Source organism: Hesperophylax consimilis, chromosome 16 (assembly GCF_061612785.1).
Source record: "Hesperophylax consimilis isolate HC1 chromosome 16, BYU_Hcon_1.0, whole genome shotgun sequence".
Taxonomy (NCBI): Eukaryota; Metazoa; Arthropoda; class Insecta; order Trichoptera; family Limnephilidae; genus Hesperophylax; species Hesperophylax consimilis.
This window is the reverse complement of record NC_142851.1, coordinates 11,772,445-11,784,271: the sequence shown is the minus strand read 5'-3', so window position 1 is coordinate 11,784,271 and position 11,827 is coordinate 11,772,445. Positions and strand designations below refer to the sequence as shown.

The 11,827-nt window shown below is 32.7% G+C and overlaps 2 protein-coding genes across 3 annotated transcripts in view; one reads left to right on the top strand and one right to left on the bottom strand.

The window, feature by feature from the left end:
* Positions 1-1,116: 1,116 nt before the first annotated feature.
* Positions 1,117-6,869, top strand: Wdr92 (dynein axonemal assembly factor 10). Its single transcript, XM_089640614.1, has 6 exons — positions 1,117-1,494; positions 3,480-3,607; positions 5,190-5,407; positions 5,491-5,613; positions 5,696-5,808; positions 6,143-6,869. The coding sequence occupies exons 1-6, from the start codon at positions 1,211-1,213 to the stop codon at positions 6,348-6,350; spliced, it is 1,074 nt and encodes a 357-aa protein (XP_089496740.1). The 5' UTR covers positions 1,117-1,210; the 3' UTR covers positions 6,351-6,869.
* Positions 6,870-6,912: 43 nt separating this feature from the next.
* The window catches only part of Pli (E3 ubiquitin-protein ligase pellino), a 185,202-nt gene continuing 180,287 nt past the window's right edge, over positions 6,913-11,827 (bottom strand). For both annotated transcript variants that reach the window (XM_089640887.1, XM_089640888.1), the window contains exons 8-9: positions 10,739-10,911; positions 6,913-10,506 (exon numbers count right to left, since the gene is read on the bottom strand). In XM_089640887.1, the coding sequence (XP_089497013.1) occupies positions 10,785-10,911 (127 nt within the window). In that variant the 3' untranslated portion in view covers positions 6,913-10,506; positions 10,739-10,784. The remainder of the gene's footprint in view (positions 10,507-10,738; positions 10,912-11,827) is intronic.

The following is an 11,827-nucleotide window of genomic DNA, read 5'->3' as shown; positions in this document are numbered from 1 at the left end:
AACTGATATTTTTCCTTTATTAATAAATTGTAGAGATTGTATAGCTTTTCTCGCAAAAATTAAAGTATACATCTTTTTAGAATAACTAATAAGAAACTAAACAAAAAATAAATAATCTGATTGCATAAAATCGTTAAGGAGATATTAGCGTATTCCGAAAGACTTTGAAAAATATATTCAAGAGGCGGTGTAAAAGGAAGTACAGGGGGGAAAGTCGGGGACTTATGTAAAAAATCACGTCTAAAAGTCTTCTAACATCTGTGAAAAATTCAGCTTCCGGGGAATTAGTTCCGACATTGGGTGTTTTTCCCTTCATTAACTCTATTAAGCTTCAGGCTTATTTGTTCGGTTAAGCGACTTAACAGCTTGTACCCCGTTGAGTCTATTTTGTTCGCTTTTTTGAACAGCTCATATGGTATTATGGAAATCGTTGTATCTGCCTTACCATCATGGTGAAAAATATGATCAAAGCTGTTTTAGAAAGAAAAAACTGGAACAAAATAATTAAAATGTACACCGATATGAAACCAAAAGTTCCGACCGCAATTTGAGATTAGTTTATAAAAGTTTTATAAACCTATCTCAAATATAAAATATAATAAAACTGTATCAAAGTGAGGTGACGATAATGTTTATACTACATTTTACTGTTACAATATGTTTTTATCACCCTGTTTTAGTTTTTTTCAGTTTTTATGAGAAAAAACGTATAGTGAGCCATTTTAAAAAATATTTAATAAAAAAAAAATATATTTCAAAATTAATATTTTTTCTTATAAGTATACAATTTGGAAGCGTATTTCATCATCTTTCAAAAACACGTTTCAGTTTTTGAATACTTTTAAACATGTTCAATTTATTTGGATTTTATCGCAACGCGAAAATATATACAAATTTCCCCGTCATTTGACAGCAACGCTTAGAAACATAACAAACAATATGGTAGAGGTCCGTGGGTTAATAACCCGTGGGCAGGGGGAAAAAAATTTGTCGACAAAACATTACAGAATTGGGCGTTGACTTCTCGTGAATAGGGCTGCGTGATAACCATAGACTAGGACTCGAATCTTGGATGTCAACAAAATAAACAAATCGGTAACTATGGTTACAAAACAGTCGAATGTCATGAATGCCTTGTCAATGTTGTGAATGTTTTATCAATAATGTGAACGTTCTGTAAAGGGTATTTAGGCTTTAAAAACCGAGAGCTATGGAAGACATAGAGAAACCGCAAATAATTGTGCACATCGAAAAGAGTTTGAATTATTCATTATTCGACTGTAAATGGATTCCGTGTTCAGCGAAGTTTGTGGTTCTCGGATCTCAGCCACGGGGCACGGGGACCATTGAAATTTACGAAATAAATTCCGGTGAAGCCAAACAGATAAAGGTTTTGGACAATAACAATGCTCTTAAATGCTCAACCTTTGGAGCCACCAACCTGAAGGATCGTCATCTTGCTACAGGAGATTTCCTGGGAAATTTAGAAATATGGTAAGTGTATTTAATTCCTCTTGACCTCTTCAATTTGCGATCGGCTGGCAATTGAATTGGTCATGCGAAGAAATCAAGAGCTAAAATTTTCCTGAATTTAATTTATAAATATAATGACTTGAATGAGTCGAATTCCGCTGCATGCAAAAGCTCTTTAAAAAAACAACACTTGATTTCAACTTAAATATCTAATGGAGACAACCATTTAAACATGCAAAGAATGGGTTTTTATGTTGTTAGTTTGGGTTATTTTAATGATTTATCCATATTTCATAACCTTCAAACTTTACTTTGATTGAGAAAAAATTGAGGGCTGTGATCATGCCGTTATGGAATGTGGGAATCATAGGGCTATTTTCTAAGTTCAGTTGGCAAGTTGTATGGTTGAATTCTGATAGAAAGCGTAAGAAAGGAAACAAAGGATAAAATATGGGAAGTGCAAGGTGCTTTTATGAGTGGAAGGGGGTGCATGGACCAGATCTTCTCATTGCGTATGCTCATTGAAAAATTTCTGGCAAAAAACCAGAAACTTTTCTGTGCCTTTGTAGATCTACAAAAAGCATACAACCTAGTCAACAGGAAAAAGGTATGGAAGGTATTGTCCGAGTATGGAGTGAATACGAATCTGACTCAGGCATTTGCATGTCTGTATGAGGTAGGCGTTGCATGTGTTAGGGTGAACGTTGGTTTGATATCAAAAAAGGTGCTTAATGTCACCATGGTTATTCAATCTATACATGGATAATTGTATGCAAGAATTGAAACAGGTGGGATTGGGCGCGAATTTGAGTAATCTGAAAGTATGTTGCCTGTTGTATGCTGCTGATGCGGTGCTGTTTGCTAATAATAATGGTTGATCTACAATCTCTCGTGTCTAGGATGAACGAAGTATGCATTAATGATGAATGAGTTAATGATGAATGTAAGTAAGTCTAAAGTAATGGTGTTTGAAAGAGAGAGTATGAAAACAATGTGCAATATAGTTGTGAATGAGGAATACTTGGAACAAGTGGATGAGTTTGTGTATTTAGGAAGTATGTTTACGAGAGATGGGAAAGCTGACAGAGATAATAAAAGAAGGGTAAATACAGGTAACTCCATTAATGGAGGACTGAACGCAGTTGGCGCTAACAAAAAATTGTCCAAAGAAGCAATGCTAGCAGTCCACAATGAAGTGCTGGTACCTACTCTGATGTACGGAAGTGAGGCATGGAACTGGCAGAGAAAGGATGTAAGTAGACTGAATGCTGTAGAAATGAGATCCCTGAGGCGTATGTGTGGTAAAACCATGTATGATCGTGTGAGAAATGTGGAGATCCGTAAAGAGTGCAAAGTGATGTAAGTTTAATGAGTAAGATCAAGAAAGGGACGCTTAGATGGTTTGGGCATGTAGAGCGAATGAGCGAGGAAAGGAGTGTAAGGAGAATATACGATGCAAATGTGAATGGTAGCAAAGTCGGGGACGCCCGAGGAAGACATGGCACGACCGAGTAAATCAGATACTTGAGTTCGGCCATGTCAAGAGAATAATAGAATAGTATGTATGAGACGATGTATGAATGTGAATGAGTCAAGGAGTGTGTGCCAAGACCGAGTTGTTTGGCGGTCCGTCCTCTCTACCTACCCTTGCGAGGAAATGGCGTGATGGTTGGTTAGTTATTTAGAGAAAAAATTTAACTTTAATGCTCTTTTACCATCTCGCATCACATAAATGTTATTTCTTGTAGTAATTAAGTTGAAACCAAGTACTATTTATGATTAATTGCGTACTAAGCGTACATCGGAATTTGACAAGTTTATCATAACTTTTTCTGCTGTCATTGGCTTGCTGTGAAGTCACCAAGCAATATGAGATATTTATTTGATACTGCAACAGTTTCTAGTTTATCCAAAACGAGGTTAATAAACTGTTTAAAATTTATGTTGTTAAATAAATAAAATAATAAGATGTCTATAATTAAATTTGAATTGATGTGAATATTTAGGAACCTAGAGAGATACTCCCCAATGTATACAGCAAAGGAACACACCGATATGATTAACTCAATTGACGGAATTGGAGGAAATTCAAAAAATTGTGGTGCTCCAGAAATTGTCACAGGCAGTCGAGATGGTAATTTACTGAAAAAGTTTATCAACATACATTGTATTTTAATAACATTATGATTTTAATTACTTTGTTAAATCTGGAAAACTTTTCCTTCTTGAGTCTTTGGATAAATGGAGTTATAAAATCGGTTCATTATTTTATATTTTCTCTGCATATCCTTGGTGATGACTTTACCACGGAAAAAACGGCGTTTTATTCATATAACCTTCGTCATTTTGCTTTTGTATTTAAGTAATACTAACAACGTTTAAAACTTTAACCCCTATTTTAGGAGAATTCTTCAAAAACCTTTGAGTCTTTTTAGGAGATATTTATCCCAGTTGACACGGTCTCATAAAAGTTATGCTATCTCATTTTGTATTACAGTGAGAATTATGATTTAAATAGTGTTATAAAGAGAGAGTACTACGCTTTCAGTTTGCATTAAAAATTTACTATAAATGCTTTGGAAAAATTTGAAATAATTGTATGAAACGACATTTAGCATTTGAAAAATATTTGTCTAAGTTTGCAAATTTTTAAATAAGTATATTTATATTAAACGAAAAAAATATTATACAGGTAGTCCGGGGGTAAAGTGCACAGCTTGGGGGGAGGGGGGGTGATTCTACATGATTTTAGAAGTAGAAAAGATAAATAACTTTATTCGAAATTCCAACGTTTTAAGGTAGTTTTTAGGTAAAAAAATTTGAATTGTTTGTTGGGTAAATAATATTCTTATCAAAAAATATTTTAGTATGGGAAAAAAAGTTGTAAATTCGAAAAGTTATTTACCTTTTTTACTTCTACCATCTTGTAGAATCACCTCCCGAAGTTAGTGCACTTTACCCCTGGACACCCTGTATGTGTTATTTTTTTGTATAAATTAGTATTCAAAAAATTTAAATTCAAATTCAAAAAAATATTTATTGAACAAAAATACAGAGTACAAAGGGTATAGCTAAGGGTTACATCCTATTTCTTCCAGCTAACCCAACAAATACACATTATATTACATAACCCAACAATTACATGTTAACAAATGTATGTAAATAAAAAATAAAAAATAGAGGTATTTAATTTATGTAATAATAATATTTGGCTAATTTATATAGCGCCGTTTTCGTGAGAAATCACCTCAAGGGTGTAAGGTATTCATTTAAGGTGTAGTGACATTTGTTTAAGAGAAATGTTTTTAGTGATGATTTAAATTTAAGTATGTCGGTTATTTGTTTGATGCTACGTGGAAGGTTGTTATATACTTTAATGGCCATGTAGTGTGGTCCTTTTTGAATTATAGTTTTGTTTGCTTTTGGGATTAATAAGTTTTCTGTGAACCTTGTAGTAATTCTTTACTCAATAAAAACCATAGGTAAGGGGCTTTTAAAATTTTATTTTGAAGAGTCTCATTTGCTTTCAAGACAGTATTTTATTTAGAAATTCGTTAAAAAACTCCAAAATCAAACGTAATGCAAAAATCACCTTTAATGTATAATGTCTGGTCATGTTGTTCTACATATTATAGGCTGAATCTTATCAATTCTATGAGGTGCTACTCATGTACCATCAGTGGGCAATTTATATAATCTCAATTTGTTTACTGAAGGAACCGTGAAGGTCTGGGATCCACGGCAGAAAGAAAAGCCGGTAGCCAACATGGAGCCGTGTGCAGGGGAAACCAAAAGAGATTGTTGGACCGTTGCTTTCGGGAACTCGTTCAGCGATGCAGAGAGAATTGTCTGTGCAGGCTATGATAATGGAGATGTAAAGATGTTTGATCTAAGAACCATGACCCTGAGATGGGAATGTAATCTTAAAAATGGGGTCAGAATACTTTTAATTATTTATTCATTGTTGTTTACTAGTGTTTTTGCAAATATTAACTTATCAAATATCTTTTTCTACAGATATGTAATGTGGAATTCGACAGAAGAGACATTCCTATGAACAAATTGGTGGTTACAACATTGGAAGGAAAATTCCATGTCTTTGATACAAGAACTCAAAACCCTAAGAAAGGCTTTGCTCAGGTCAATATGCTATGTGCCATTTTGAATGATTTATCTGGAAATTAATTATGTAAGAATTTAAAAGTAATTATTTTTGTCTCAGATGGTAGAAAATGACAAGAATAATGGAACAATCTGGCTGTGTCGTCACTTGCCCCAAAATAGAGATATATTTATGACATCTTCCGGAACAGGCCATATGATTCTATGGCAATAGTAAGTTATTTTATTAATTTGAGTTAGGCATAGTTGTTTGAACTCCCGTAACATATGACATTGTTATCAAAATTAGATTAAACATCAAAAAATTAAAAAAAGCGTTGGTTGCCGATTTGATGGCAATGTCAAATGTAACGGAGGTTCGCACAACTAGGCCTAAAAAATTTTGTAAAACTGTTTTTCAGAATAATTGTAATATTCTGGGTGTTGAAGATTATTAAAATGTTTGACCTGTCGTTAAGAAGTGTTGCTATAAATATGAATAAATGTATTAACCATTGATCTACCAAATGGATGATTATCATTTAATACAATTTATTCTCCACTCCAGCAAATATCCCGACCAGCGGAGCAAGACGGATCCTGGAGGTGGTACTTGCGGAGTGGCGGGCAATCTGGAGCGCCTGCAGAAGATGTCCATCTCCCCGCAGCCCATCAACTCGCTGGACTGGTCCCCCGACAAGCAGGGCCTGGCTGTTTGCACCTCCTTCGACCAGAACATCAGGGTGCTCATCGTGACCAAACTAAACCTTTACTAACAAACTGATTCACTTACCTACATTCCGTTTCCCGCTCCCCCAGCCCAACTACATGACCCTAATTGGGGGTGCTTTATTCCACTGGCTTTGGATACTTGGAACATAAACAAAAAAATCTTCAATACAATTAAGTATTTTTGAAAGAATAATTGGAAAAGTGAACAGAAATCTTTGAATCGGAGTAAATACATGATTCTCAAAGAAAAGCAAAGCTAAGGTAGTAACCATTTTATTGTTCAATAATATTCAAGCTTTTTTTAGACACGGGTTGGAAATTTTTTAAAGCCATTTTGATATTATGGCAGAATATTTTTATTTCCATTATAGCAACCAAAAAAGTTTGATATTTGTATTGTGAAATTTCGTAATTTAACATGCATAAAAAAAATATTTATAAAACACCTAGTCAACTATTGCTTATTTATTCTTCAGAGAAATAGTTTTAAGTTCATCGCCAGAAAAGCTAGGTACTGTATTATTTTTTTTATAATAAGTTGTGTTATGATGTATTTCATCACCTGCTCATAACCATAATAAATAAATAAAAATACATTTATTTTAAAACTCTTTATTTTACTTTAATTAAATATTTACAATACTCTACAGTGGACAAACCTTATAACCAATGAAAATCAGTTTTGTATAACACTTATCATTTATTTAAGATTTTTTTTATAAACTGAATAAGTTGTAGAGAGAAAAAAAGATTGAAAGAGATCAAGGATTCTGGGATTTGGAAACGGATTAGTGTATCATTTCTATGAAGAAAGACTGCCCAAGTTCTAGTTCACCAACAAACCATTATTTAAGAAATTAAAAGGTACCATTGCAAGTTAAAATATAATGTAAACAAAAGGACTAGTTGAAAACCAAAAGTTTGTGAGGTAAATTCTCATAATAAATTTAAATGTGGCGTAAAGACGTTTTATGCAGACGCTTTCATTGCATTCTATTGTTTTAATATGTAAGGCAATATCCATTTATAAAAATGTGTATTCATTATTATATTTTAAAATTTAGAACATGAATTTCTATTTAATCACCAAAAAACATAAAAGTAAGCAAATTGAAAAAAAAGTTATTATAAAAAATAAAAACACAATAAGCGCTTTAATATTCCCACGGCAACGGCAACATCATGCAGCATTTCATTTATTTAATACGTGTGAGGGAGAAGTTCCATAATGACATACGTACATCATTTGTCTCACTATTATTTAGTGTAGAAGAAAGAGATGAATCACTGTGGGAATTTTAAAAGCGTCTAATATAGTTTTGTTTTAAGTTCAATATGTACATCTTGATTAGAAGGAAAGCAAATCTAAGTGGAGTGTGTAAGGAATGGGTGAAATATGAGAAACAAAAATAAAATAAAATATGGATTAGCGGCCCAAAGGGCGCTTATATATTTCACGAGTTTTTTCTTATAAAAACATATACAAAAAAGTAAAACTAAAAATCAGTTCAATTTTTCACTAGTTTAGCAGTGTTTGTAAAAACCACAACGCCCCACAACTAAACGCTAAAGTAGGTAAACATCTTGCATTATATGTACTACATTGCAAAATTAAATTGATTACAAAATGAAAATATTGCACCCTAACAAACTTTCAATTGAAGCATTATCAGATATGCTATTTTTATTCATTTTCAACAATTAATTTATTCAAGGAATTTAAATATTAACTTCATCGATTGCAATTGTAGGATGCATAGTAGTAGCCAGCGAACACAATGAACCTGCCTGAGAGGAAAGCAAGAGGGAATAGTTCATCATTTTAGATCTCTAATCTTTGTAAACTTGGATAAGTGGGTAGGAATATGCTAGCTGTGAATTATTATATCAAGAGGACATTTTTCAAAAATACTTCAATTGAAAGATGGGAAAGATTTCTCACAATACAAGGGTAGTGATTTATTCATAATTATTATCAAGGGAATACTTATATAGACTTCACAACAAACTTTAAATTTAAGTTACAATCATTCGGTAATCTACTCGCATACAACAAAACAAATTAATTATTAAATTTAGATTTACATATTAAAAAGAGCTATCTCTCTCTCTCTCTATCAAAGGCTGCCTCTAACCCTTCCCTTCTCTCGGCTCTGCATAAATATTTTAAATACAACTCAAAATGAAAACGATCAAACTATTTTTAAAAATTTTCTATCGATGACGGTTCAAACTAAAATAGTGATTATGTAGAACAACTTCTACAAGATAACTGATGTTAAATTAATCAAAATCTATAAATATGTAAATATCATTACTAGATTGAATTCATGGCAAATAGGCTGTATGTGAGAGGCAGACAAATTGATGAATATTTTTTACAGCAATAAATTACTATCACTGAAGCATATTATAAAATTATTTCCTCAAAATTTACTAACGGCAACAACTTTCTTAGTTCTTAGCGATGGCAATTTATATTCTTCCCGGATATATTCATTTTTATGATTTTCTTTAAATACATTTGACTCCATAAGCCTATAAGGACGGAAGTTCAGCAACATTTTGCAGTTAGACTTCGAGAAAATCATTTAAAAATATTTATTTTAAGACATAGTTTTTTTACTATAAAAAACACTGTGCCAAAATTTTTTTTTTTAATAAATGGGTTGCTCAAGAAAAATTTAATTATCTTCTTTAATATTTAGTCAAAAACAATTATGAAGAAAGTAATTTCTGAATTCACACATTTTGAAAATAAAAACACTGTTATTTTAAATTTTATAGCCTACGAAAATGAAACATCCAAGATTACCAACAATAAGCACACAAACAAAATAAATTTGATTAAGAAATAAAAATTCTAGAAATATTATTTTCTAATGAAAAATAATATTCTGAAACCATTTCAATGTTTCTGTAAATTTAGAAATAAATTTTTTACCATTTTATGAAAAAGAAGCATTCTGTAAAGATTTTAAAAAGCAAACCTATTTTATGTTCCATCATTTAGTATTTTTTACAACCATAAAATTTCCTGGAAACGGAAGTAGAAAGAACGTAGCTGTGGATGACGTATTTCTGAAATATATTAGGTAAATAGAAGCGTCTATTTTTACAGTATCCTTAAATATTTGAGATCATAAACCGAGTTTGTGACTGACAGAATATTTTAGTTTGTTTTATAAATCAGATGTGAAATTAAATACATGATCTGTTTATAGATTTATATGCTTTTTATTATTTTTAAGATTATTTGAATGGTGAACAGAGTTAGTCACAAAATAATGAAACATTCAGCGTAAAACAATTATAACAGCATCCTAAGTTAAAGAATGAATATTCTAAGATGCGTTACAATACTCCTTATGGAAATCTTCAAAAGGATTTACATACAAATACTATTGACTGTTTTCTCCACTCACATGCAAAGTGATGTTTATAAAATAAAATTTACAACATGCAGGTGATGAACTTGTTGCCAATTTTGTTGACTCGCTGCAAAAAGTCACCAACTACCATACTTTTCAATGGCAATAATTAAAAATTTTTAAAGGAATCATTTTAGCTAATTTTAAAGGTTCTTGCAATAGAAGAAATTTCTATGTGGTTCAGAGAGAATCTGCAAAAAAGTTACTTGGTGACTTCTCACAGTAAGCCAAACGATATTAAGTATGAGCAGATAAAACTAGAACAGCGTTCAAAGGTAAATCCATTTAACGACTTCAGTCTTAAACAAACAAAAAAAACGATAACACTTATTTACACGTCCATTTGTTACTTATTCATAAAAAATATGGCTAATGCAGGGTTAAACACGTGAATTTCTAGGATCATTGTCTTTTGCTTCCCGTTTGGATCGCACTCAGGTAGTTATATCGCATTATGTTAGTTTCAAAGGACAACCTTTATTAAGAAACACACCGTGATCTTTCCAGAAGGGAAATGCATTTAAACTACATCAAACACCACACACTTTGTCTGTCTTGGATTCCCCGCCTCAGGTCTTAGGCACTCAACAGGGGCACAAAATAACATCAACTGGAGGCAAACAAACCATTAAAATAGTAGTCTCTTTAGATCTTTGAAATCTTAAACTTTCAAAGAATATAATAAATGTCTTTTGCATTTTCTACTTTCAATATTCACACTTAATTCTTGAACATGAAGAATGCTTATCCATTTCCTCCTGAAAGAAACCTGGAAAAGGAGAAAATAAAATTAATTTCTATTTACTGAAAATTGTGTAATTTAAGAATCTTTTGAATCCAAATCATTGAATAACATGCAGGGTGGCAACTGAAAAATTAGTTAACATCTTTTATTGTTATTTTGGTTGGGCTCGATTTTGAAAAACATTGATTCAATGGTGACAAGGTGTTTGCATGGGAAGTCCAGCATTCAGCTACGATAAAATGAATTCTCGGCTCACCGTTTGTTGGTGCGTCGTGAACCAGGTGAGTCAGCCTGGAGCCAGTTCAGTCAAGGTTGTCCTGGAAGATAAGGCGGATGTAGCCCGGGTTGTCCACCAGTGGCGTAGCGCAGAAGGGGCAGATAGCGCGGAAGTCATTGGTTCCATGCGGCACGGCAACGTTGGCCCAGTATCTGAAAAGAGAACATTGTATGATTATTATTGACGTAAGAAGGAAGACACAACACAATATAATTAAAATGAATAACAAACTGGAAAATGTAATTGAGGATGAGACTTTTTTTAACTGATACGGGCGAAAATAAAGGTCCCTTGCAAATTTCTGTAATTTTTTTTAGGTCGCTATATCTTCGAAAATAATTAAAATATTTTAGTAAAAATTTCTACATAGTAACTCATCATACTCAAGCTTTTAAAAGTACTAAGCGAAAATCGAATATTATTTGAAATGCAACTCAATTAACCTTGTAATATGTTTATTACGGTCCGCCTATCGGTATTTGCTCACACCTGCTTTCTTTAAATACGCCCGACATATCTCGTTTGCTTGCGCATAGGAGTTGAGTAGGTGCGGAACGGAGAAAGAGATTCGAATCGGGTTTCATGGTCATAAACACCCTCATTCCAGGAATTGAATTATTTCATTAACAAATAGTATGCTATCCTTTTGCTGAAATACCGATGTAAACGAAAGGCACGAAAATAAATTTAAAAAATGAATTGCATTACGTTTCGATAATTATATACATATAGTTGGGACCTTTACAAAGAGATTGGTTTATAATATTTCATGTAAAAACATTGAATAATTCTGCCATTGAAATGAGGCCGGCGCAAAAGGTAAAAATACCCTTCCCGTCCTTAAGCAACAATCGATCGAACGGGTAGAAATACCTTTCCCGTCCGAAGTGTGTTAAGATTCTGTAGGTCCCAACTGCCATGAGCTGGTGACGAAAGAATGACGACATCAAAAGTCTGGAAGATACTCACAGAGGCACATCAGGGAAGAATTGGATTGATTGTGTGGAAGAGGACTGGAGGCAACCAAATCCGACTCTGGGTGTAGCGTTGTGTTAATGATGATAGATA